Source organism: Ictidomys tridecemlineatus, chromosome 11 (assembly GCF_052094955.1).
Source record: "Ictidomys tridecemlineatus isolate mIctTri1 chromosome 11, mIctTri1.hap1, whole genome shotgun sequence".
Classification (NCBI taxonomy): domain Eukaryota; kingdom Metazoa; phylum Chordata; class Mammalia; order Rodentia; family Sciuridae; genus Ictidomys; species Ictidomys tridecemlineatus.
Genome location: NC_135487.1, coordinates 101927628 through 101955286, shown reverse-complemented (window position 1 = coordinate 101955286; position 27659 = coordinate 101927628). Strand labels below are relative to the sequence as shown.

The following is a 27659-nucleotide window of genomic DNA, read 5'->3' as shown; positions in this document are numbered from 1 at the left end:
CCAGAACTGCACAGCAGTGGGGTGGGTCTAGACCAATCCATACAGGAAGGTCTCTGGCATTTTCTCACATGGGGTACACATGGGATAGAAATCTCTAACCCAGGGAATCTCTAAATTTGAGCCTTTCCTATTTTTTCCCTAATTTTTTTTGTTATGTGACATATAACATAGATGGATGAATTCCATTCATGATACCCTATTATACAAATGGAAGGACAGATTTCATTAAGTGCTGATATCAGATAAATGATACATAGGGACACAGAAAGGGAACAGGTGGAAATAGGTAAAAGAGGAAGGATGGGTAGAGGGAGAAGGGGAAACCACTAGGTGTTGAGGTAAGGTGGTTTAAGTCATAAGAAGATGGCCCACGCCAGAAATGTGAACAAGGATGTCTGAGGACAGATCAGAGGTCCTTCCAGGTTCTGCTGTGACCCATTACAAAGTTATCCTGGGCAATCCTGTATGATCCTGTGCACGGGGGAGGGGTTTGGAAGGTCTCTCCTGGTGCCCACAACCTACCAGCTTCTGCCAATAAGCATGGTACTTCATGTTAATCATATAACCTTCCATAATCTGTGCTGTCCACAGAAGACCACCAATCTGTAATTAAAGGGAAGAAAAGCTGACAAGGATATGGGTGACACTAAATCTCTTAAGTGTTGATCTTAAATTCTATTAGTAGCACATTCAGTAACCATTTGTGTGCCCAAATGATTATGATTTTCAAATCATAAATATTAATTCACACTACTTGTGAATCACTAATATAAGAACCACCAACATGAGAATTACTATATGCATGTAGATGCTAAAAAGCTATTTTTGATTTGATAAAATACTGAGTGAGGACTACAAGTTTGTGGCTAACCTAGGCAACTTAGTGAGATCCTGTCTAGAAAAATAAAAAGGGTTAGAGAGATTGCTCAGTGGTAGAGCACCCCCAGGGTTCAATTCCCAGTACCCAAAACAAAAGCAATAAAACAAACACCTCAGCCTACTAAATGGAATTTTTTTCTTTTTAAATTTGTTTTCAATTTTTCAGCATACTCTTAACTCATGCTCTTCATCACAATCTGACAGAGTCAGTTGTATTATCTCCTTCCTAGATGAGGAAATGGGTTCAGAAGGTAGTTTGCATTCAGATTCAGGTTTGTCTCTCAGCAAAGCCCATGCCACTCCATGGGCTGCCCCATGGTTTGGACAGATGTCTCCACTGGAGCTGTTAAAGTCAGATACTATATAGTCAAGAAAGTTATATTTTTATTTATTTTCTTACCTTGGCACAGTTTTATGACAGAATATTAATTTTAAAATAAAAAGAATATTCAAACTTTTAAGATATATATTTTATTGAACATGTATGAGATTCATCTTTACATTACAAACATTTTACAAATAAATTTTTTTGTTAAAAAAAGAAACATTGCCTGGACTATCATTGTACTGTTTGAAACAAGGAAATATATAAATATGAAGTTCATTCTCCAAGTATTAGCATACTGATGGAATCACTTCAATAACCTTTTTTTTTTTGGTGGTGCTGGGGATTAAACCCATGGCCTTGTGCATACTAAGTAAGTGCTCTATCACTGAGCCAGTCCCCTGCCACCAATAGCATTTTTCATAAATTGATTGATTGGAAGTTAATACAGGTTGTAGTTAATCAACCAAAGGGTCAAATAAACACACAAGAGGAAAGTGATCCCCAAATAAGATCTATTCCCAAAAAAACAATAAAATTTGTATATACTAAAAAATGTCTTCCCTTGTGTGGGATTTGGTCAATGAATATCAGCTAGAGAATTTTCTGTTATATACATAAATAAACATTTGAAAATGCAGAATACATTGTATGTAAATTAAAAATTTTATCAGCTTTGTCACATGGGAAGACCACCCACATGACCATTTAAAATACAGTATGTATACATTATCTTATGAAAATCACATATTTAAGAGAACAAGGCCTTTATTTTCAGGGCAGTCTTAAAATAGGCTTAATGCAGGAATATTTTACCCTTTATGTTTTATATTTTTTAACATCTCAGCTATTAACACTATGCATAGTACCTAAGCCAACATATGAACAGCGGCTTATCATTTCAACTACTATACTTGATTATATTCACATGACGTACCATCTAAGAGAACTGACCAAGCATAATTTCAGAACTTCCCAAATTAAAGCCTTGTTAAGAAAATAGAATGCAACCCCATCATATGAGCCCAGTCTGTCTCTCAGAGATTTATTATGGATTTGTCATACTATGTAAGCCTAATACTTCAGAGCACTTCAGAGCATTGAAATATTTTATAGCTTGCAAAGCAGTTTAGTTAGCATGGAAACCTGAAAGTCTAAAATTACTCTGGGATCTTTAAGTTATTAAAACTCATTCCTGCCTGAATTTGAATACATTTTGAACAGAGGCAAGTTGAAGATTATTTTTTTCCCTGCAGCAACAAAAGAGCTAATGGTCAACATTTGTGGCTCACAGTTTTGTTCAAAAAAGCATATATAGAAGAATCTAATTTGGATATTATTCTGATAATTTTATGCTGGAATGGGAAGGTGGAGTTTAGAATTATTGGTCAAGACTTTTTCAGATCATAAATACTAATGTACACTAGTTGTTTGTACACAGAAGCCTTTACACAGAAGACTACGAAGGGGAGTCAACCTTTAAAGTGTAAACTGATGGCCCAGGGCCTTCTCTGCCCTGTGCTACCCTTCCTTCATATCCTGTCTGTCTCAGTCAACATCTGTTCAACTAACTGGCCTGTGCATGCTTCTCAACAAGATATTTAAGACTCTTATTTATCTCATCCCAAACATGTAGCTTTAAACTGCCATTAGTCTTTTTCTCTAGGACAGAACTAGAAAAAGTGTTACATATTTGCAAATTATGTAACACTGGGCTATTAGAAGTTTGACTTTAATATTTAAAAATTAATTTATTAAGAATCTACTTTTCAAAATCCATTTTATTAAAACAAAATCAAAAGTTTCTAAGTCCAATTATCTAAACTTAAAAAGTGGACTTTGTGTGTGTGTGTGTATATAAGTATATATCATATAGATAGATAGATATAGATACCATATACACACAAAGTCTATTTCTTTATATATATCGCCCACCCCCACTCTCCCAGCCCTGGGGATTGAACCCAGGGACTTGCAAATTTTCTACCACTGAACCACTGAGCTACATCCTCAGCCCAGGACTTCATATTTAATAAGCAGCTTTTTTTTTTTTTCCAATAGCTACGTGGTTAAGAGATTAACAATACAAGTTTTAGGGAAAGAAAAACTATAGTAGTAAGGAAGGCACTTAACTCTTAACAACCCTTAATAAATATTCTGATAGGACTGTAGCGAAATTTGAATGCAAAGTATTCCAATGGAATATGAGAATAAATAAATGAATCCAAACTTTGACTGCAAAGGTTATGGCCATTAAGTTTTTTTCCCCTCTTAACTTCTTAACTAATGTTTCTGCTTATTTTTTTTATGTTTACTACTATATAAATTAAGAAGGGTTTGGTGCCTGCTAAAATTATAAATGCATGATTTTCATGCTTTTAAAATCTCTTCACATTTCATTTAAAAAAAAAAAAAAGCATTCTGTACCATTTTAAATACCAAGAACTAATCTGAATAGAGACAAGGCCAGGGTCAGCCAGGGATGAGTAAGACAAGGGCACTGCCCTGACTAAAGCACCTTTTACAGGTCTGAGGAGTATCCTCACTGAACCATGCTTATAATCTAGTTTTATCATTTTTAAAACTGCAAAATCATCTGCCAAAATGCCAATAAAATATAGCCTAGAAACAATATTTTGAAAATAGAAAAATATGTTTTAAAAATGTCATAATAAATATCTCTTTAAACAATATCTTCTATCTTCCTATCTCTAAAACTTTGCTTCTTTCCATAATATGTAATAAGGATCAGTTCACTTGAAGACAGACAAGTCTTTCTTCCTTTTTGCTTAGTTTCACAGTCACTGTTGCTTTGGATTTTTCTTTTTTCTTTCCACATTTTTAAAAACCAGTGCACTGTAGTTGTATAGAACAGTGGAGTCTTTACCTCTTAATAAATCATTTTCTTTATTTGGACTAAGAAAACTAACCAAGCATAATTTCACTAAAATATTCAGGTCAATGGTTTTTCTTCAATATATATATATTTTATTTTTTGATACTAGGGATTGAACCCAGGGTGCTTAACCATTGAGCTACATCCCCAGTCCTTTTTATTTTTTGAGACAGGGTCTCTCAAATTGTTTAGGGCCTTGCTAAATTGAGGAGGCTGGCCTTGAACTTGGGATCCTCCTGCCTTTGCCTCTTGAGTTGCTGGGATTACAGGCGTGTGCTACCGCACATGGCCTTCAAAATATATCTTAAAAAATAAAAAACATATTGGACTTATAAAACCTTTTCAACATCCAAAATATTCTAAATAATTTAAGAATTCAGAATATTTTAAAAATTTCAGAATCTATTTGTAAAAATTTATTAATATGGGATATCCAATCTTTGAAATTAAAAAAAAAAAGTTCCTAACATGAACTTTTCTATTTTTTTCCAAACCTTTAAATTTGGATATTTTGCCAACATGAAAGCTAGACCAATTTTATTCTGACATTTTCTTTCTTGAACATGATTTCGAAATTAAGGACTGGGACATCAGTGGTTCTAAGGAATCTGTTTTTCTTCAGTGACTGAGTTTTTATTTGATTCCAAGAAGGTTTTGATCTTTCCACATGGAGACGGTCATATAAGAACAGAAAACCTCTAAAGTTTATATGCTGTGCTGTGAAACTGAAACCAGACGAGATATTCATATTTTAAAGCCATATTTGATGTATATTACAGTCTACTCTTGCCTCAAAACAATTAATTTTTGATATAGTAAAGAAGAAAACATAATATCTGACCATAGGAAGCTAAAATGGAAAACTACCAATCCTTCAGCTCAGTAATGTTAAGTAGCTGTTTCCTATTTTCTACCCACTACCATGTCAGAGTAAGTTTCAGCTTTGGACAAGCCTGAATTTTCATAGAAAAGGATGCTCTGTTTCAGATCATATCACAATTTTCCTCGTGTTCTAAATTTTGACTGTTGAAACCAGCAGGTCTTAATTCAGTGAATTAAAATAGTTCTTCTGTTTGGGTGCCTTATGGTGGCCTAACACATTGAATATTAACCTTATTTTAAATCTTCATGTATAGTGCTAGTGGGGATTCTGCAGCTCATCTAATGTTAATGACAAATAACAATACTATATACCACATAATAACAACATCACATCCATTTACCTACCTCAGACTTAAAACACACTTGTCATTTGATTTATGACTGATATATTTATAATAATTTTAAGCATTTTATGTTATTGTAGTAAAACATTTTCCCAAAGCATGAACACCCACACTTTATATCAATTATTGCATCAAAATGAGTTAATAAACAGTATAATACCTTAGGTAGTATAATATGGAATATTTCCTTAAGAGGACTTAATAACTATCTTGACAGAATTTATAGGGTTTAAATTTAAATTATATTCACTTATATCTAAAATGTAAAATTAAAATAAAAAACATACAGCCCAATCTATTGAGCACCTCTATCATAGATTTTACTCTTGAATACTAAAATTATACTCAGACATATCTAGTGCTGTTTTCCCATTGGGTATTTTGAAAGAAAGAACAGTTTTTTACTGTCATGTGCAGTGGCCACAGGAGCAGTGCACCTCCAAGGCACACTCTGGCACACTGCCTTGAGAATACCATTCAGATGTTCCTTCTCACTGGGTGGGGAAGGTGGGCGCTTTTGGAGACGAAATCAGCATTGGCTTTCTTCTTGACAGATGAGGTTCACAGATTCCTTTTAAGTGCTCGACTAAAATGCCTCCATATATCAACTGCCCACACTTTAAATCCACAGGGAAGCTTCAGATCTCCGGCTTGACTGCTAGCGTTTGATCACAACTTGTTCATAAGCTCCAGACCCCACCCTAGAACAGCAGGGGGAATAAAACCTTCAAAATGTTGTGCTGAAGTATTTGAAATTGAGAGAGAATGCACTGAACAGGTTTCTACTAGATTTCATTTCGACAAGGTTAAAAGGTATCACAAGTAGAAAATACTTGAAAGAATAAATGTTTATAATTAATACATTGGGTTAGTCTAGGCCTTGATCTTCCTACTTATTTCCATAATAATCTAATAACACAATTCTTGACCTATCAACAAACTCCTGCAAGGAATATTCTCTTCAAACATGTTTATATACAAATGCTAAAAAGTCAATTCATCCAGGAGTATAAGTGACTTCAGCAGTGCATCAGGCCTTGCACTCAGTTAATGATGATAGTCTTTAGTTGTTATAGTAGTGTGGTTTTCTTATTGAGCCCAAGTCTCACAATGTCGTTGAACTTTTGGGTTCAAACAGTCCTCCTTGCCTCAGCCTCCTGAGCAGCTGAGAGTACAGTTCTGGAGCATGCCCCAGAACTGGCTAGAGAATTGTTTTAGTTAATACATATATGTCATTTTTTTTTTTTTGGTAGATCTGGGGAATGAACTCAGGGCCTCATTTTTGCTGAACAAGTACTGTACCAATGAGCTACATGTGCTCTAGACATTTTAAATTTTTGTTTTTGGTATAGGGTCTTCCTAAGTTGCCAACTTGGCCTAGAAATTGGGATTCTCCTACCTTAGTGTGTCAAATAGCAGGGATTTTAGGTGTGCATCCTGGCACTGGATACTTAATGGCATTTTAAGAGAAAATTTTAAAAGATGGCACTAAGTTAGTGGTTATTAGTACATCATGAACTGAGTTGGACTTCTAAGCTGACTGCTGAGGGTTCTTACAAATTTACTGCACAGCTGGGTTTGGTGGCGCACAGCTATAATCCCAGCAGCTAGGGAGGCTGAGACAGGAAGATTGCGAGTCCAAAGCCAGCCTCAGCAAAAGCAAGGTGCTAAGCAACTCAGTGAGACCCTGTCCCTAAATAAAATACAAAATAGGTCTGAGGATGTGGCTCAGTGGTCTAGTGCCCCCTGAGTACAATCCCTAGCATCTCATCCCCCACCAAAAATTAAAACAGATTCACTGCACAGAAGAAATGATGAGACCATTCTCAAATGAGTACCAATGAATATCCATTTGTAGCCACAGATAATCAGAATTTGTGTGCTGTGGATTTAGCTCAGTGGTAGCATGTTTGTCTAGCATGTGTGAGGCCTTGGGTTCAATCCCTAGCACTGCTTAAAAAGAAAAACAAACAACTCACAGACTACAATCATAATCTTATTTATTTATTTATTTACTTATTTACATGTAGTGCTATGGATGGAACACAATGCATCACACGTGCTAGGCAAGCACTCTACCACTGAGCCACAACCTTAGCCCCAGCAGACAATCGTAATTTGAAGGAACTTGTCTTTGAGATGTCCTTTTAAGTATGCTCTGATCTGGCCATAATGGAATAATAGGAACCAAGGTTTCTTTCCTGCCTTGAATAATTATAAACTCAAAAGAACATAGAAAATGATAGTTTGCACACACTGGACAACAGGCAGTGCAAGACTTTTTTCCCAGTAAAAAGGAAATCAATGAAGAAAGTCCTACAATGGCCCCAACTTGCTGCCTGAAGCAGTTTGCTTCAGGATCTCCCTAATCTGCAGAGAGGGAGGACCTAACCACTTGGTGGTCTGAGTGGAGGAGTAGGAGGTCAGGGCTCAGAAAAGCCGGTGGACAGAATTTGAAGGTTAGAATACCAGAAGGAAGAGTAGGAGAATTTTCAGATTTAATAAAAACTATAAGCCCAGAGATCCAAGAAGCTTAATGAATCTCAGGCAGAATAGATACAGAGAGAAATACATCAAGGCATATCATAATCAAACTGTTAAGAGTAGTGAAAAGAGGAAATCTTAAAAGCAATCAGAGATAAAAGACAACATACAAAAGAATAAAAATGAAATCAAAGCAGACTTCTTTTTAGAAAATAAAGTTGAGCAAGCAGGTGCACACAGGACCCTATAAGAAACCCTGTGCAGGCAATCAGTATCCACTAGACTTCAGACAGGTTACTTGCTGAAAGCCCTCACCAAATCTGTATGGCTTGTTGCTGTGTTCTCTCCATTCTCTTCTGCACCTAGGTAAATGATTCTGGTTTCATTTGTACCACCATAGTTTATCTCACAGAACATATCTAATGCTGACATGTTAACTTCTCTGATAAATAAATACCCATTATCTATTGAGAGCCTATGTGTATAAGGAGCATGCTGGGCACTTCAAATAGCTTAATCTCCAGAATTAACTCTGCAACAGATCTTCAATTAGTGTATATAAAGTGATCGAATACTTATTGCATACCAGATATTGTTATAAGCGTATACATATCTTACCTCATTTAATTTTAACCTTATTATTCTTATGAGATAGTTTCCATTAGCAGCATTTTATGGTGAGGAAATGTAAAGAGAAATGACTTTCAAAGACACAGCTAATAAGTGGTGAAACTTGGTACTAAACTAAGCAGCCCAACTCCTGAGCCTATGATGTTAACCCTACTGATGCAGTGCTCTTTCTGGTAGAAAGTGAGAGATGTGGTTAGCCAAGATCATAGCTAAGCTGAGTCATAATAGCTAATCCAGAAATGAAACCCATGTCTATCTGCCTCTGTGGCCCATTATCTTTCACCATGACATATTCTCTCTGATGTTCTTTGGTGTTTCTGTGGCATGTCATATGAACCATTTACTTTGACACCTAATGAACACTTCAGGCTTTCATGCATTGGATGATTATTGTATTTTTTTCATATTTTCGTTATTAGAAGTGTTAGGGATCAAACCCAGGGCCTTGTACATACTAGGCAAATAGTCTACTACTGAGCTACAACCCCGGGCCCCAGGTGATTATTCTAGTATTCATTTGAAAAGGGGGTGGGAACCAGAATCAGCTTCTTTACTAAATAAATGTTTTTGTATCCTAAGTTTTAGATGATCTCTCAACCAAAATTCATCTTTCTTTTCTCTGAATAACAATAATACTAATAGCACATATTGAAAATATTTGATGTATCTTTCTTTGCTCTGACAAAATTATGGTCACTTTTCTAAAATGCCATTCTGATAGCTCATTTCCATGCAAGAATCACCAATGGCTCCTACTGTAGATATAAGGAAGAATAAACTCTTCATTATATCAACTGAGGCCTTTATTACTGGGCTTAAAAATACTTTTCAACCAACCTTATGTCCTCAAAATTACTTTCACATGACCCATTCTGGGAAGAAATATTTTAGGCAATTCTCTAACTAGGTCATATTATTTAGAAGCTGGTAAGGTCAAATTGGTTAAGTGTGATGGGCTTTGGATTGAAAGAGACATGAATCTTGAGCCTTGGTTTCACCACTCAACTAGTTTATGGCCTTGGGCAAATGATCTCTACTTCTTTGTGTCTTTGTCTCCTTATTTTATTTTTGTAGTGGGATTGAACCCAGTGACGCTCTACCACTGAGCACCCTCAGCTCTTCTTTAAATTTTGAGATAGGGTTCTTTTACGTTACTGATGCTGGTCTTGAACTTCAGTCTTTTTTTTTTTTTTTTTTGGTGGTGCTAGTGATCAAACCCCAAGGTGAGAGAGCAATGAGTTACATCCCTAGCCCCCTTCTTTTTCAATTTTATTTTGAGACAGGCTCTCACTAAGTTGCCCAGCTTGACCTTGAATTTGCAATCCTCCTGCCTCAGCCTCCAAAGCAGCTGCGATTATAGTTGTGCATCTATTTCCATGTTTTAAATAACTAATTATAGTGTGTTGTGTGCACTTAAAGAGATACTATAAGAAATTAATGTAATACAAATATGTATGTGCTTATGCCTGGCACATAACTAATAAACACTCAATTTTACCTATAATAAGTATTGTATAATTATAATGCCTATAAATTCATGTTATTTTCTCCTATTACCAGGAATATCTATCTTCCCTGAATTTGCCTGATAAACCCCTACTTATGGGTTGGGGTTGTGGCTCAGTGGTAGAGCGCTCGCCTAGCATGCATGAGGCACTGGGTTTGATCCTCAGTACCATATAAAAACAAAAATAATGTGTCCACCTTAAAAAAAAAACTAAAGATAGATAAATAAATAAATATTTAAAAAACCCACTTATATTTATTCTCCCAAAGACCCTCTTCAAGTGTCAGCTCTTCCAGGGAGTTTCTCCATCTGAGTCCCTTTGCTGTTCTCTCTGAGTTCCCTCTACTATTTATAGTTTGTCTATCTTACCTGATATAAATAGTTTAGGCTTTGTGGGCCACATGGTTTCTGCTATACTATGCGATTCTGCTGTTACAGCATCAAAGCAGTCACAGATAGTATATATGTAACCAGGCATGGTTGTGTTCCAATGACACTCGCTTTACAAAAACAGGCAATAGTAATTTGGTCTACTGGCTGAGGTGCCAACTCCATGTGCTAGGACCATCTGCTGGCTGAGGGTAAGAGCTGGGTCTTTCCTCCTTGTATCCTTATCCACAAGCAGGTCCAAAAGTTAACTAAATTTAATGAGTGGATAAGTCATGAAGATTAATTAAAGGTCTAACTTGTGTTATATCCTTTATAAACTGCTTTTCAAATTACTTCTTCAGGGCTGGGGCTGTAGCTCAGTGGTAGAGTCCTTCCTAGCACATGTGAAGGTTAGATCCTCAGCACCACATAAAAATAATAAATGTATTATGTCCATTTACAACTAAAAATATTTAAAAAATTATTTCTTCATAGCATCTTTATGTTTCTTTCTTTCCTACCTACCATATATGACTCTAGTTAATGATGTAGGTATTTGCTATTAGATACTATTTTGTATCCTTTGGGCTCTATAATGTGCTGGATACATAGGAGCTACTCATTAAAATGAATACTGGTACAAGAAATGAACTAAAAATTCTTTCAGATTTTAAGCATGAAATAATAAAACAAATGTCTTGGCCTAGGTACTCCCATACCCCTGCAACTCTGATTTACTCTGTTGTGTGTAAGCTGTACATAAATATTACATAGAAACAGTGCCAGGGGTGCACAGAAAGGATGTGAGGAAGAGGACAATCAAAATTCCTAAGGTGGGCTAAGGTTGTGGCTCAGTGGCAGAGCACTTGCCTCGCACATATGAGGCACTGGGTTCGATCCTCAGCAACACATAAAAGATAAATAAACAAAATTCCTAAGGTGTTCTTGACAGCTGTACTTACCATTCTGAAGTATAGACTGATTATCGCTAATCTGAAAATGTAACATGTTTCAAAATCTGAAACTTTTTGAGGATGGCATTTTGCTTAAAAGTTTCAGATTTTGGAGCTCAACTGGTGATGTCAGTGTTAATATTCCAAAACTTAAAAAACTGAAATCTGAAACACTTCTGGTCCTCAGTATTTTGGACAAGGAATACTCAACTTATATTGAGAATCAGGGTGGTAGGTCTGGCAGGTAACTTTTCTCCATCTGAATCTGAATAACTACCAAAATGATATTTGGTTTTCAGATTTTTTTTTTTGGTAGCTGCAGAGTGAATCCAGTGGGTGGGGGGCACTTTACTAAGGAGCTATAGCCCCAGCCCTTTTTTTTAATTGATTTTATTTTTTTAAAGATATGACAGTGGAATGCATTACAATTTTTATTACACATATAGAGCATAATTTTTATCTTTGTATATAAAGTATGTTCACACCAATTCATGTATTATACATGTACTTTGTGTTTTTTTGGCATTAAAATTTTTATTACACATATATACCACAATTTTTCATATCTCTGTTAGCCCCAGCCCTTTTTATCTTTTGAGATAGGGTCTCACTAAGTTGCTAAGGCTTAATTGCTTATGCTGATCTGGAAGGTGCAGTTCTCCTGCCTCAGCCTCCCTAGTCAATGGAATTAGAGACGCGTGCCATTGTACCTGGCTTTAGAAATTAACTTGGAATGTATGTTAGACTCTAGCAGTAAGAAAGGAGAGTGCAAGAAAAGTTAGTTATTAGCTTATGTTGCTGAGTGGGTGCTTAACTGCACATAACAGAAAGGTCACTGAAAACTAAAGGTCAAATGTTCTTTATGATATGTGGATGCTGGAAGAATAGAAGTTCAGAGGATTAGACAAAGGGGACTGAAGGGAATAGAGGGGGGATAGGAAAAGGAAAGACAGCAGAATGAATGGGACATAACTTTCCTATGTTCATATATGAATACATGATCAGTGAAACTCCATATCACGTTCAATCACAAGAATGGGGAGTTATATTCTATGTTATGTATAATGTCAAAATACATTCTACATGTATAACTAAAAAGAAAAAATTAAATAAAAAAGATAGGCCACTGGCTGGAAATATGGTTTTACTTTGTTCTGTCTATAATACTGGACCAAGAGGTGGGGACAGTGGCACACACCTGTAAACTCTTCAGGAAGCTGAAGCAAGAGAATTGCCAAATTCTAGGCCAATTAGTGAGACCTTGTCTCAAAATAAAAAATAAAATGGATTGCAGGCTGGGGGTATAACTCAGTGGTATACGACTTGCCTAGCATGTGCTAGGCTCTGGATTTGAGCCCCAGCACTGCAGAAAGAGAGGAAGAGAAAGAACTTGGGATGTAGCTTAGTGGAAAAAACATGCAATTTCAATCTCCAATACAGAAAAACCAACCAAAACAAAAATAAAATATTAGACTAAGATTCTTTTCTAAATAATTTTTTTATATTGCAACTTGTCTGGGTACTCTACTAGTCCTTTACTAATATACTCTAAAAATACATCTAAGGAAATTATCAAATTTATAAAATATAATGTCAAACACATCCTGAATAAGAAGAGTGAGAACTACACCAAGAACTGTTAACTCTTCTCATGCAATCACTAATATTAGTATTGTATAGCTTCAGTCTAATAAAAAATTTGCAACCTTTGTCCTCCACTTGAGCATTTTTTAAAAGTTAAGTCTGTATTTTAATAAGGTACTATTTGGACTACATACCTGTTTGGAAGATGATGACTGCCAAAGGTTGTACTTCCTCCAGGACCCACAAATAACCTCAGTCCTTCTTCTGCAATATACATTTAAAATTTTGTTAAATGGATACTTATTAGGCTACTGCCAAATAATATTCATATTTTAGTAATTCAAAATTCATATTTATTTATTAAAATAATCAAAAACTAAAAAACAATTATGTACATGGCAATTTAAAAGCTATTCTAATAGTTACTTCTGATCAACTTCCCTTCAACTCTTTTTCTTTTAACTGAGTAAAGAAGACAGTCTTTCCTACAATTTTTCACAAGGTTTAATTATTTCTCTTTACAACCCATTACACAATGGAACTAAGTCCATTGTTAAGTGTGCTCTATACACACCATCTGAGTAACTTCATCTGAGTAATTGCACTTTTCAAATTCGTGGCGCATAAATTTACAGTTTAGGGAAAACACTAAGGAGGGATTGAAGGACTATGTTATTCCCTATTGTTCAAAACCACTAGCCCAACTTTCCAAATCCTGTGACTTGAAGTACTACCACAGACACAGATGTAGATCTCTATTGTAAGGTATATGAACATGGCAGATGCAGAAACATAATTTTAAAATATTCTTTAGAATTTCTTTTTGTTTTTTTGGGGGTGCTAAAAATTGAACCCAGGACCTCACAAAGGCTAAGGAACTGCTCTATCACTGAATGACAGCTCCTCTAAGATTGATCACTTTTAATTAAAGTTTGCTTCTTTCCCAAACTCAATATCCATTCTCAGAAATAAATAAGCTACAAAGTTATCTTGAGATTTTATGAGCATCAAATTTCTTTTACAAGTGCGTAGCAGTGCCATGATGTACTGCCACTTTCCTGTTGATCACATGGATTGTACAAACCTGGGTTACAGAACTCTATACTTAACAGTTCTCTACATACCTTCTGCACTGGAATCTAGGCTGAAGTCTTGACTTTGTAATATTTTTTCCACAATATCATCTGCATCCACTCTGGTGTCATCAACTCGCTTCATCTGAGATTCTACAGAATCCTGGTTCATTGAGCATCTTCAAAAAGAATTACAGGGTTATTTTTTTTCTTTTTTATCCGTTATTTTATAAAAATAATTTTTTCTTCTTTTCTTTTTGTGGTACTAGGGAATAAGCCCAGAGCCTCACACATGCTAGGCAAGTGCTAGGAAAAGTTTTTTGTTTTTAAATTTAAATTTATCTTTAAACTAAAAGGATACCTGTTGAGTTTTTCGGAGGCTACATCTTCTTTATCAGCTGCATCAAAATTTGGCTCAGCTATTTTTTGCTCAATTTCATCACATGGCTCTAGAATACTTTCAATTCCTGTTGATGTACTTCCCACTGAGGTATTTCTCCTGTGGCAGAGCTCAGAGAAACTTGATGACCGGGAGTGACATGTGCTATACCCTGTCAGAGAAAAAAATCACTTTGGATATAATACTAATGTCAGACACACTGTAATCTAACACCCTTCTCCCACAAAATACTTAACACCCTTCTCCCACAAAACAGCAGTTTCAGATCCTTTTAGGAATAAGAAATAAGGGATTCAACTTCACTGCTAGCCTCTACCTGATACTTTTGACTGCTGACTTGCATGGCTTGATGTTCTGGAATGTCCACAGGCACCAAGTTCATCTGGAACAGAGGCACTTTTTGCTGAAAGATCTGCAATAAGTCATAACATGATGTTATTACTACCAAAAATTAAATATTCTAATGTTCAGATTTTATACACTGTTAAGTTCATTTTCAAGAAAAATAAGTTATAAAGTGACAGAGATCTCTTTAAATCGGTACAACCACATTGCAAGAAAATTTTAAAAAATCTTATAAATAAAATATCTTAGTTCATAGTATATTTCACAATATTTAGCAGCATGCTATCTTAAAAATATTATAACTTGGGCTGGGGCTGTAGCTCAGTGGTAAAGCACTTGCCTTGCATGTGTGAAGCACTGGGGTTTGCTTCTCAGCAGCACATAAAAATAAAGACACTGTGTGTTCATCTACAACTAAAAACATATTTAAAAAATATTATAACTTGTGTTCAGTACTTCTTTAATAAAAATGAGTCAAGTTTATTCCTTTAAGTTCTCACAAAATTGCCAGACTTAGAGTGAGTGGTTTTTGAGGAAATCTTGCTTCTTTAAAAATGTATCATGGCCTTAAAGTAAAGAACACTATATTACTTTAATGTTAGTGTTGCTAGTGCTAGGTTATAATTTGCATCACATCTATGGCTTAATGCAGCATAGAAAGTTCTTACAAAATTGATTACAGTACTCAGTTTCAAAGTAAATGTACAAAAAAGCAGTGCTCAAACTGTTTCCTAGTTGTTCCCTGATCACATGCATATTCCAGATGCCAATTAGGTCCTTCCAGAAACAGACTTCTCCCACTGAATGCAGAACTGTGACCATTTTCATTAGGATGAAATATTTGGAAACTAGAACTGTTTTTAAATTAGAAGCAGAAGGAAAGCAATTGAGTAACATAGTAATTATAGCAGCAGTTCTATAAATGATATTATACACAGTTGGACCAACAAATGCTGCCAAATAAGTAAGCTACTGGAGTGACCTGGCCATCTGCGAAGGTTACTCATTTCTGGACAGATTGCAAGCATAAGAGCATCTATCTCTGCACCAGTCCTAATCCCAAAGGTTAACTCCAACAGAACACATTCATAGAGCTGGTTCATAGTGAGAATTATATACAGCCCAAACTACTCAGATTGTAACTCATCCATTTATCTCCTGGTTTTAAAAATTTATTTGTTCAATAAATATTTATTGGGCTGAGGATGTGGCTCAAGGGGTAGTGCGCTCGCCTGGCATGCGTGTGGCCTGGGTTCGATCCTCAGCACCACATACAAACAAAGATGTTGTGTCTGCCGAAAACTAAAAAATAAATAAATATTTAAAAAATTCTCTCTTTTAAAAAATAAAAATAAAAAATAAATAAATATTTATTAAGTTCTTACCAAGTCAGGTGCCCAAGGTATAGAGAGTACAAAGGTATAGGAGTATAAAATAAATAAGACAAAATACATGTTCAGAGTTTAGAGGTAGAAGCAAACAGAAAACAATGCTATAAGCACTAAAATACAAGCATCCCAAAGAAGCTGTTAAGAGCTCTAAAGGACAGTGCACATAACATTACCTGGTTACAGTGGAAAGAGCTCACAGAGGCTAACTAAGCCTTTAACAATGTCTCAAAATCCCTCAGGTAGATGAGGAGGGAAAGGCATAGTAGTAAGTGTATACCTTGCTTGTAGAGAAGAAAATGGTTTGGTAAAGTTGGCAAAGAGTAGAGGGGTTGAGGACTGAAGGGAAAAGAGGCTGAAGAGATAAGCTGAAGGACTTCCTGTGAGTTTATGAAGCAAACCATTTAATGGCTCAAAGCAAGAGTATGACTGACCAATCCACATTCTAAGAAGATTACTGGGGAACAGAATGAACAGAGGATGAAGAAGTGAAGGTTTTCCTTGGAACTAAAGCACCTTTTAACCTGGTTATCCCACTTCTCAGTATCTACTCAAAGGACTTAAAATCAGCATACTATAGTGATGCAGCCACATCAATGTTTATATCAGCACAATTCATACTAGCTAAGCTATGGAACCAACCTAGGTGCCCTTCAACAGATGAATGGATAAAGAAAATGTGATATATACACAATGGAATATAACTCATCCATAAAGAAAAATGAAATTATGACATTTGCAGTTAAATGGAAGGAACTGGAGACTATCATGCTAAGTGAAATAAGCCAATTCCCAAAATCCAGGGGCCAAATGTTCTCTCCGATGTGCAGATGCTAACTCACAATAGGCCAGGGAGAGGGAAGAGGGGAAGGTTCACACTTGGATCAGGGGAGTGAGGGGATGGGAGGGAGGATAGAAATGGGAAAGAAAGAGAATAAATTGGACATAGCTTTTCTGTATTCATACATGAATATACTAACAGTGTAACTCCACATCATGTACAACCACAAAGGTGGGAAGTGATACTCCATGTATGTATAATATGTCAAAATGCATTCTTCCATGATTCTTATATAACTAAAAAGAACAAATAAAAAAATCAAAAAAAAGAAGTGAAGGTTGGGGCTGGGGATGTGGCTCAAGCGGTAGCGAGCTCGCCTGGCATGCGTGCGGCCCGGGTTCGATCCTCAGCACCACATACCAACAAAGATGTTGTGTCCGCCGAGAACTAAAAAAAAAATAAATACTAAAAATTCTCTCTCTCTCCTCTCTCCTCTATCTCACTCTCTCTTTAAAAAAAAAAAAAAATCCACATTTAAAAAAAAAAAAAAAAAAAAAAAAAAAAAAAGAAGTGAAGGTTTTTCACAGTAACCCCGTTGAGAGAGAGAGGGGTGGGAAAAAGAGGAGTGGGGGAGGGAGGTGGGGGTATGTATGTTTGTATATATTTTTTTAAGCAGGCACAAATGACAGGACTCAATTACTAAGCAGAAATTTGTGTCAGGTTAACTGGAATAGAAAATATGGGAGGAAGAGTTAGGAAGACTGTGATGGATATGAAGCTAGAGACCCCTGAGAGTGCCTAAGGCTAGGCATTGTGGTACATACTGTAATCCCTGCTACTCAGAAGGCTGAGGCTCAAAGCCATGACATTGTGACTGTGTTCTTGGCCTTATGCTGGGATACAAAGACAAGGTCAGATCATAAAATATACCTAAAGTTTGGATGGGGTGAAAGATAAACAGATTAGTTTCAATGCAACAGGTGGCATGAAGTGAACTTTTCCAAAAGCCATTTGGAAAGTTCAGGAGGGAATTCAGGGAGAAAGTCCAGAAACAACATAAGTTTGTGAAACAAAAAATTTAACTAACACCTATATGATCATATTTATATTTGTGTGATAGCGAAATCCAAGGCTATTCATGACACTGCACAGGAAAGTTAAGTAGGGGAGACCAAACCCAACAGAACACCAATATTTAAGAGGAAGACAGAAAAGGATAAAGAAGACTTTAGAAGTTCCAAAAGGAAAGGTCAGAGAGGTAGGAGCCAAAGGAAGAGGAAAGTTTCAAGAAAGAATAAGTGGCCAAGTCAGAGGAGAACAACAAAAACAATAGAATTTGACAATCATATAACTGGAGACATCATCAAGAAAGCGAAAAAGATAAGAGTCAGATTGCAAATGTGTTTAAGAATAAATGGGCTGGGCACAGTGGTGCACACCTGTCATCCCAGTGGCTCTGGAGGCTGAGGCAGGAGGATCTTGAGTTCAAAGTCAGCCTCAGCAAAAGTGAGGTGATAAGCAACTCAGTAAGACCCTGTCTCTAAATAAAATACAAAATTGGGCTGGGATATGAATCAGTGGTTGAATGCCCAGAGTTCAATTCCCAGTACTCCCTCCCCAAATAAATAAATATATAAAAAGAATAAATGGGCAGATGGGGCATGGTTGCACATATCAGCAATCCCAGCTACTTGGGAGGCTGAGGCAGGAGAATGGCAAACTTGAGGCCAGTCTGGGCAACTTGATGAGATTCTGTCTCAAAAAATAAAAAGGGCTGAGGATGTAGCTCAGTGGTAAACCACTTCTTGGTTTAATACCCAGAATTGCACAGAAAAAAAAAAAAAAAGAAATTAATGAGAAGTCTATTCTTTCTGGAAGTTTTTGGTTATCAAGAGTGATATATGTAATTTATTTGTGTATGTATCTATATATCTATATACATATGTATATCTTGATGATTTCTCTCTTTCTCCAAATATACACAGACATCTATCTCTAAAATGACAAGCAGACAGAGAAGGATGTAGGGCTAATGGGTTTTTAAAGTTTATTTTCTCAATGTAAGAAAGAATTAAGAATATTTACATGCTAAAGAGAAAGAGCTTATTAAAAGGTCTAAGAGTAGCCAAAGGACTTGCTGATCAGGAACTTTCAATCACCATTATCTGTAAGACACTATATCACTGCATATTTGAAAAGGTAGTGAAAATGTTAATCTCATCACTTCACCTTTCTCTTTCTTTCTCTCTCTCTCTCTCTCTCTCTCTCTCTCTCTCTCTCTCTCTCTCTCTCTGTATGTATGTGTATTTTCCCCCCCCTTTTTTGCAGTGCTGGGGATGCAACCCAGGGCCTCCCTTGAGCATGCTAGGCAACTCTACTAACTAATCTACATTTCCAACCCTCTGTTAAAACAATAAATAGATCTGGCTCACATAACTTGGATGATACAAAGAGGTTCCTAAGTCCTCCTCCAGCCAACTTCACATCTTGCCACCCTGTTTTTAACTCATAGAGCAGATTCTGACTTGCTGAAAGTTTGCCTGGAGAAGATTTCAAAGTGTGGACCAGGGACCAGTAGCATAGGCATTACGTGGGAATTCGCTTTTAATACAAAATTTCAGGAACCAACCCAGATATTTATTTGAGTCAAAAAGCATAGCTGCTGGTGCCAGCAATCTGTGTTAACAAGTTCTCCAGGTGATTTTGACACACACTAAGGGCTGGGAACCACTGGTAAGGGAAAGTGATTTCTGGAAGAGAAGCAACACTGAGAATTTTCCTGCTAGCTCCTAATGTGCTGATATCACCTGAGAGGTGACTGGCAGAAGTTGTTGGGCATGTGGAATGGGAAAAATCTGTAGTCTCCTGTTGCATCTGTTGGGAGGAGAGGCACATGATGGGGGGTGGGTGTCAACTCAATATTTAGCTTTTCAGTCTGTCAAAGCACATCACTTTAGACAAAATAAAACACTGGCTTACCAAGAATTGCACAATTAAAACTCTCCTGATTCTTAAAAGTAAAAATTTAAATCTGGAAAAATTTTGGGAATTTTTTTGGAGTTCAAATAATTCTATTTCTCACAAATTAAAAAAAATCAGTAAGCTTCGCAGACGTACCTGCTATTCCAAGATGCACTTTGAGAGTCTCTCCACCTTTCCTGTCTTCTTCCAGAGACTCAGATTCACCAGCAATTGGTATTGACATCGATGTAGAGGGAGGTCTGTAAATGAACATTTCTAAGGATCAGAGCCTGAAAGTCTGAAAACAGTTAAGGAATGCCTGTGTAGTCAGTACACTGCCTTGGTAAGCTGACTTGGAATGTTAATCTTTTGAGGGTGGAAGTAATAAAAATCAACAAATAATGTATAAGCATCTCTTAAAAGCTTGAATGAAATTCATGGGGAAAAAGGGTTTTTTTATACAACAAAATAAGTGAGAGTAAAAAGGGCACTGTCTGCATAAAGTCCTGAAAAGGGAGAATTTCCACAGCAGCGTGCACCCAGCATTGACAATGCAGGTGGGAGGCACCTCTGAGCCAATGAAGAAGGCACCAAGCCCCTCTGCATCTGAGGCTAGGAGATGACATCATGCCTCCTGCCCACCATTCTCCTAACTAGTGTCCATGCTTTTTTTCTTCTACCTTTCTCTCTGTAAACAGTTCACCTGATCCAGGAGAGTCAGTAGAGAGCCCTGATAGTTTATTTTGCTTTTGGGGCTGGATTCTCTGGGAGGTGATGGACCTCAGCTATTTTTCTCAGCTAATTCAGGGCTCCTCCTATTCCATGTAGAATTTGTGAAACAAGGAGGGACAGGTTTGAGTTTTAATAATTTTCTTTTTAATAGGGATTTTCATTATAAAACATCTCTAACCTTCTTTTTTTAAATATTTATTTATTAGTTTTCAGCGGACACAACATCTTTGTTTGTATGTGGTGCTGAGGATCGAACCCAGGCTGCACGCATGCCAGGCGAGCACGCTACCGCTTGAGCCACATCCCCAGCCCTGCCATTGTAAAACATCTCTAACCTTCTGAAGCTGATATTCCAGAGGAAAACAACAACTTCCTAGAAATTATACCATGGTGATTGAGATAAAACTGGAGGATGATTGAAGGGATTGTGAAGCTTGCCCACTTTATGGTAATATTTAAATTCTTATTATATTATCTCAATGGAATTCTCAGACTATTTAGGTTTGGGGGATAGATTAAAGACTGCCATCATAGAGTGAGGCTAGATTTGGTCAGTGCATGCTTATGCATATATTGATATATCATACTGAACTTTATTAATCTGTATGATTAATACCTATTAATACAAAATAAAAAGTGAAGATTGCCATCAAATCTTTTATTTTTATTTTATTTAATTTTTTTTTTAGTACTGGGGAATTAAACCCAGGGTACTTAATCATTGAGCCATATCCCCAGCCCTTTTTTAAAATTTTGAGACAGGATCTCCCTAGGTTGCTAAGGCTGGCCTCAAACTTTCCTCCTGCCTCAGACTCGGGAGTCACTGGGATTACAGGCATGTGCCATCACAACAGGGTGATTGCCATCAAATCCATTTAACTTATAGACTATTTTCAGCTGAGGATTTCCTAAATTACAGTCTTACATGCTCTATTGGGATGTTTACCAGGACTGGTCCAAGAACTGCATCAAACTCAATATATGCCCAACTAAACTCTTCTTTGCCCAAAGCTGTTTTCTTCTTATATTCTCTATCTCTGTGAATGCTATCAGATTCCACAAAGTCACCAAAACTAGAGTCCTCGATATTGCCTTTGTCTCCTTCCTATTATATTTCTATACCCAACCAACCTCTAAACCCCAGATTCCAATAGTTTTCCTAGTTATAATTTCTTCTACACCATTGTGCCTTTTCCTGGGTGACTTTGAGAGTCTCCTAACTGGGTTCAGATCTCCACTCCACGCTTTCTGAAATGTGCCTTTGAACATGTTACTTTCTGATTTTAAACTTTTCAATGGCTCCTTTGGGATAAAGGTCAAGATCCTTAGAATGGCATATAAGAACCCTTTTCAGTTCTGCCCAGACCTACCTCTTTAATTAACAATTTTTTAAAGTTATGTACATTTTTAAGTTATGTACAAGAGCTTGATGAAAAAAACCCCACTCTATATTCAATTTTTCATGGGAAAAACTAATATGTAGAAGATGCATAAAAAGAATGGAGTCTTTATTCATAGTCATTAATCATCGATGGCTGACTCATTTCTGTGTGACCAAATTTTTATCTTTTTGTTGTTCTTTTTAGTTATATATGACAGTAGAAATTCTTATCTTTTTAATTCCCGTTACTTCATTTTCCCTTTCACAGGTGACCTGTTTACAGTGTCTCTCTCTCTAGCTCTTGGACCTGTTTCCAATCCTTCAGAACTCCCCAAATTTGGCTTTGTCCCTATCAGTCTCCTCTGGCTCCACTCTTGCCCATCCAGTTTAATTCCACAGCCCAGCACTTTGAGCAATACCTCAATTTGGTACCCCTTGTTCTGCGGCCTCAGAAAACCTGAGGAACCCTAACTCTTGACAATGTCAGTCATCTGTACTAACTACTCAAAAATTGGGACAATTAAGCATTATGGAGAAAATTCACTGATCCTGGGGATTGATAATACAGCAAATTAGGAATCTAAAATCTTGCTGAATGTGGTAGTACATGCTTATAATCTCAGTGATTTTGGAGGCCGAGGTAGGAGGATTGCAAGTTTGAGGCCAGTAATTTAACAAGATCCTGTCTCAAAAAAATAAAAAGGGCTGAGGATGTATTTCAGTGATAACACACTCCTAGGTCCCAGTTCTAAAAATGAAAACAAAAAAATACACAGGGCCAAAGGTATGGCTCAGTGGTAGTGTCTGCCTAGCATATGCAAGGCCCTGGGTTCTGTCCCTAGTACCTTCCTCTGCTCCAAATAAAGAATATGGAGAGGAGATAGTAGTGTAGGGGATGACCTCCTATAATGACAATACTATGCATGAAACATTCCATAAATATGCCATGTGCTAAGCAAACTGCCTTCTCTTCTTGAAATGTCTCTACCCACCTCCTGTGCTTAATGAGTTCCTATTCATCCTTCCAAACTCAGCTCAGTGTTACTCCCTCAGTGAAGATTTACCAGGATTTCAAGGAACAGTGATTAGGATCCCAATTATATCATATGCCATGTATAAGTCTCCTAAATCAGCAGTGAATTCAGTCATAGCAGGGACCCATCTGTCAACACGGGGTAGGAAATCAACGCAATCAATGAGTGGTTCCTTAGACTCTGGACAAATTAGTTGCTTAAACCTCAGTCCCAATGCTTTCCCTCAAAAATATGCATGATACTTACATCACAGAGCTGTTTCAAAAATTAAATTGAGAGACTAACATTTGTGAAATCATTATGACAAATGGTAAGCCCCTTTCTTCTAGAATACAAATGCTTTAGAATCGTATCATTCAAGAGTCTCATCATTCCTAATCTTCTTTATCACCAGATTATTCTGGTATAGTATGCAATTTCTCACTCAAAATATACTTTTTCTTCATCAGCACTTTTCAGAGTAAGTCCCCCCTTTTATAAGAATTGGTGGCTATTTGCTGAGTTGTTGGGAACTACAAAATGGAGATTAGAGGTAAGTGGTTAGGTTAGCTGACCAGCTATCTTCTTCATAATACTGGTTTTATGGTATACAATATGGGTTTCAGAAAAATTATACAATCTATGTCACAGATATTCTGTTCATAAAATATTAAAACTAGAATTTAAATTTGATGATGCTAAGCTTGACTTGTTTTCTTTTCTTTTTTTTTTTTGGTGGTGCTAGAGAACAACCCCAGAACCTCACATAGGCTATGCAAGTGCCTCACCACTGGGCTATCCCTCCAGCCCTGCTGTACTCTTATTAGTTTCTCTAGTATATTCTAAAATTTTGACATCATGAAAAACTTTAGACAAAAGCAGCGAGAAGAGTTGGATGCATCACTCCAGCAGTTATTTACATGTTTGCTTTATACAAAGATAGTTGGTTGTCCCTCAATCAATTCCTCTGTGCCTTAATTTCTTCATCTGTTAGATGACAATTTTGGATTATATTAATACTTGTAAAAAATTGTACATATTTAAGGGGTACAGTGCAGCAATTTGTTACATGTATACAATGTGTAATGAGCAAATCAGGGTAATTATCATTTCTACCTCCTTAAACATTTATCATTTCTTTGTCTTATGAACTTCAGAACTCCTTTCTTCTAGCTCTTTATACAAGTTATAATAAATTGTTGTCAACTATATTCACCCTAATGTGCTGCAGAACACTGGTACTCATTCATCCTAACTGTATTTTGGCGCCCATTAATCTGACCTTCCTCTATCACCCTTTCCACTTACTCTTCTTGGCCTCAGGTGACCACTCTTCTACTCTCTACTTCTATGAATGTACTTTTTAAGCTTCAACATATGCGTGAGATATGGGTACCTGGCTTATTCCATAACATTCTCCATGTTCCATCCATGATGCCACAAGTAACAGGACTTCATTCTTTTTTAATGGCTGAATGATATTTCATTGTGGATATGTATTACATTTTTTTTTAACCATTCACCCACTGATGAACACCTCAACTGATTCCTTGTCTCATCTATTGTGAATATTTCTGTTATAAACATAGGTGTGTAGGTAGCTTTGATGTATGATTTCATTTCCTTTGGATATATACCCAGTAGTGAGATAGCTGGGGCATATACATTAAAATTTCCCCCTACTATTAAGAATTGAACTCAGGTGTGCTTTATCACTGAACTTACATCCTCAGCTTATTTATTTATTTATCTACTTTTGATAGCAGGGATTGAATGCAGGGGGCACTTAACTACTGAGCCATATCCCCAGCCCTTTTTATTTTTTATTTTGAGACAGGTTCTCACTAAGCTGCCGAAGCTGGTCTCAAACTTGTGATCCTCCTACCTCAGCCCCCCAAGTCGCTGGGACTAGAGGCATGCAACAAAGCCATTTATACCAATGTTTTAAAAACTGGCTTTTTGATGCTTCCCAAAGAGATTCTGGGAGTATGCAAGGGCGAGTACTTAACATATTTTTTTTTTTCTGTTTGGTGCTGGGGATTGTTCCCAGGGCCTTGTGCACTAAAGAAAAGTGCTCTACCACTAAGCTTTACTCCCCAACCCCCTGCTTATTCTCATGCTTATTACCAAAGTCTTTATAAATTCTATATTGTCAGAATTATCTTTGTAGAGATAATACAGAACATCAGAGCATCTATGTTTGAGCTCTTTGATATGGGAGTTTCCTAAGTAGAGAAGTAAAATGCAAAGAAAGGGTCAGAAAGGTTCATAAAAGGTTCACAGGAAGGAATAATGAATTCATTTTCTTTTATTAGGTTTTGCTGCTCATTTTCTTATTTAACCCTAAACTGATTCCACTAGAAAAACAAATTGTTATCTGAGAGAATAAAAATAGTATAGCAAAAACTGTTTAATGCTAAGAGAACAGTAAATAATGAACCAGGAACTTATGGCTTGTGAGAAAATAGAATAGAAGTTATAGCAAAATGTATATATATTTTTTTAACCCAGGCATACTTTACCACTGTGCTATATCCCCAACCCTTTTTAAATTTTTTGAGACAAAGTCTTGCTAAACTGCTAAAGCTGGCCTTGCACTTGAGATCCTCCTGCCTCAGTAGCCAAGTAGCTGGGCTTACAGGTGTGTGTCACTGCACCTGGCTCTATAGGTATAATCGAGAATAGATTCATATTAAAATACATATTTTCATCTTTACAAAACAGTGTGAAACTAGAGAACTATAAGGACAATACTTCCTAAGTTATAGTAGGAGCCATTAAAAACACAAAGTTCATATATAGGGAAGTAAATGTTTACTTTCTAAGTATGTTTTTCTTAGATGTTTAAATAATATCTAATCAATCTTCATTTATAATTAATAAGTGTCTTCAAGCTTGCTGACAGGCAATCCTACTGCTTTTCCCCAGTTCACCTCACAATCTAAGACTTTAACAATCATTTTCCTTTTTCTGCACAGCCCCACCCTGTCCTTGCTGTAATGATCATTCTGTTTCCTATTTTACTAACAAACCAGAAGCAGTTAGACAGCAACTTCCATCTGCTGTCACATATCTGCATCAACAGCCATGTTCCCTGCCCTCATTCTTCTTGATAGTCCAGCAACTGTTCCAGCAACTGTCCCTTTTCTCTTTCCCATCACTGGTTTCTCCCTCTTTATTGGGCCAATCCCATTGGCTGTTCAAGCTCCCATTTTAAAAAATAAATAAACCCCGCCCCACCCCATATCTTCTCTTTACTTATGAACCCATCTTTTTATTCCTTTTTTTCCCAGCAAAATTCCCCAGAGTGTTGTTTATATTCGATGTTTCCAATTTTCTCACAAACTCTCTTTAACCCATTCTGAAAAGGCTTTAGTCTAAGAGCATTCTACCAAAATTCTGTTAAAGTCATCCATGACTCTAGATGCCAAATCAGTCCTCAGATTCTGAGACCTACTGCTGCAGTATATCCCCCAGCCGCTGCGCCTCCTTTCTGGCCATTTCTTCACTGGTTTTCAGGAAGTTCTCTCCTTTGCTTCCCTCCTCTTGGCTCACTGTTTGTTCCTTTACTGGTTCTTCCCACCTCCCCAACCTCTACATGCTGGAGTGAGTGTCTCACACTATAACTATGGCCCTTTCCTTATCTGTGTTTATACTCAGTCCATTTAGATCATTTTACTAAGCCTCATGGCTTTAATTACTATCTGTATGCTGATGATATAATGATTTCCAGTTTATGCCTGCAGCCTGTCGTTGATATATTCATCTGCCTATTTACTCGCCCTGCTGGGGATTACACAGGGCTCTCAAACTTAACATGTCTAATGCCCAAGCTCCCAGTTGTTCCTTTTGTGGTTTTTCAGTAAGTGAAAACATTCTTCCTGCTACTCAGACCCCAGACTTTGGACTATTGATTCAGTCTAATTATCTACCTGTTTTGGTGCCCTCCAGTGATCCCTCAAATTATCTGTTCTCCACCTAGTAGTCCTAAGTCAGATAGTTGTACTCCTTCCTTGCTTGACACTTGTATTATCTTTTTTTTTTTTTCCTTCTACTACTGAGGATAAAACCCAGAGCCTTGTGTGTGCTGAACAACTGCTCTATCACTGAAATATATCCCTAATACTTTTTATTTTTAATTTCGAGAAAAGGCCTAAGTTGTCCAAACAGATCTTAAATTTGCAATCTTCCTGCCTCAGTCTCCAAGGAGTTGGGATTACAGGTACGTGCCACCATGTCTAACTTCCATTAGATTTTTTTTTTTTTTTTGGTATGGGGGATTAAACCCAAGAGTGCTTTACCACTGAGCTACTACATCCCCAGCCCTTTTTATTTTTTGAGACAGGGTCTCACTAAATTGCTTAGGGCCTCACTAAGTTGCTGAGGCTGGCTTTAATCTTGTGATCCTCTTGCCTCAATCTCCTGAGTTGCCAGAATTACAGGTATGTGCCATCAACCTGGCTTCCATTAGCTTTTTATCTCACTCAGAGTATAAGTAGAGTCCTTATTATAATGGCCTGCAGGATTCTATCATTTGACTTTACCTCTTATTACCCTCCTTTTTATTCACTCTGATCTAGATGTACTAGTCTCCTGGCAGTCACTTAAACATGCCAAGAACACTTCTCTCTCATAGCTTTTCGCCTTGTTTCCTCTACCTCAAATGCTCTTTCTTTAAATATCTGCATGATTTGCCTCCCATCTCCTTCAGGTCTCTACTCAAATATCATCT

The 27659-nt window shown here is 36.8% G+C and overlaps 1 protein-coding gene across 3 annotated transcripts in view; it reads right to left on the bottom strand.

The window, feature by feature from the left end:
* Window positions 1-1331: 1331 nt before the first annotated feature.
* Eeig2 (EEIG family member 2) overlaps window positions 1332-27659 on the bottom strand; it is a 79035-nt gene continuing 52707 nt past the window's right edge. Inside the window, exons 6-11 of one of the 3 annotated variants that reach the window (XM_078026922.1) lie at window positions 19958-20061; window positions 14643-14738; window positions 14288-14477; window positions 13978-14105; window positions 13048-13117; window positions 1332-6027 (exon numbers count right to left, since the gene is read on the bottom strand). In XM_078026922.1, coding sequence (XP_077883048.1) covers window positions 5985-6027; window positions 13048-13117; window positions 13978-14105; window positions 14288-14477; window positions 14643-14738; window positions 19958-20061 — 631 coding nt within the window. In that variant the 3' untranslated portion in view covers window positions 1332-5984. Of the gene's footprint in view, window positions 6028-6053; window positions 8173-11687; window positions 12633-13047; window positions 13118-13977; window positions 14106-14287; window positions 14478-14642; window positions 14739-19957; window positions 20062-27659 lie in introns of those variants that run through there. The other 2 variants (XM_078026920.1, XM_078026921.1) reach the window with 2 other exon arrangements.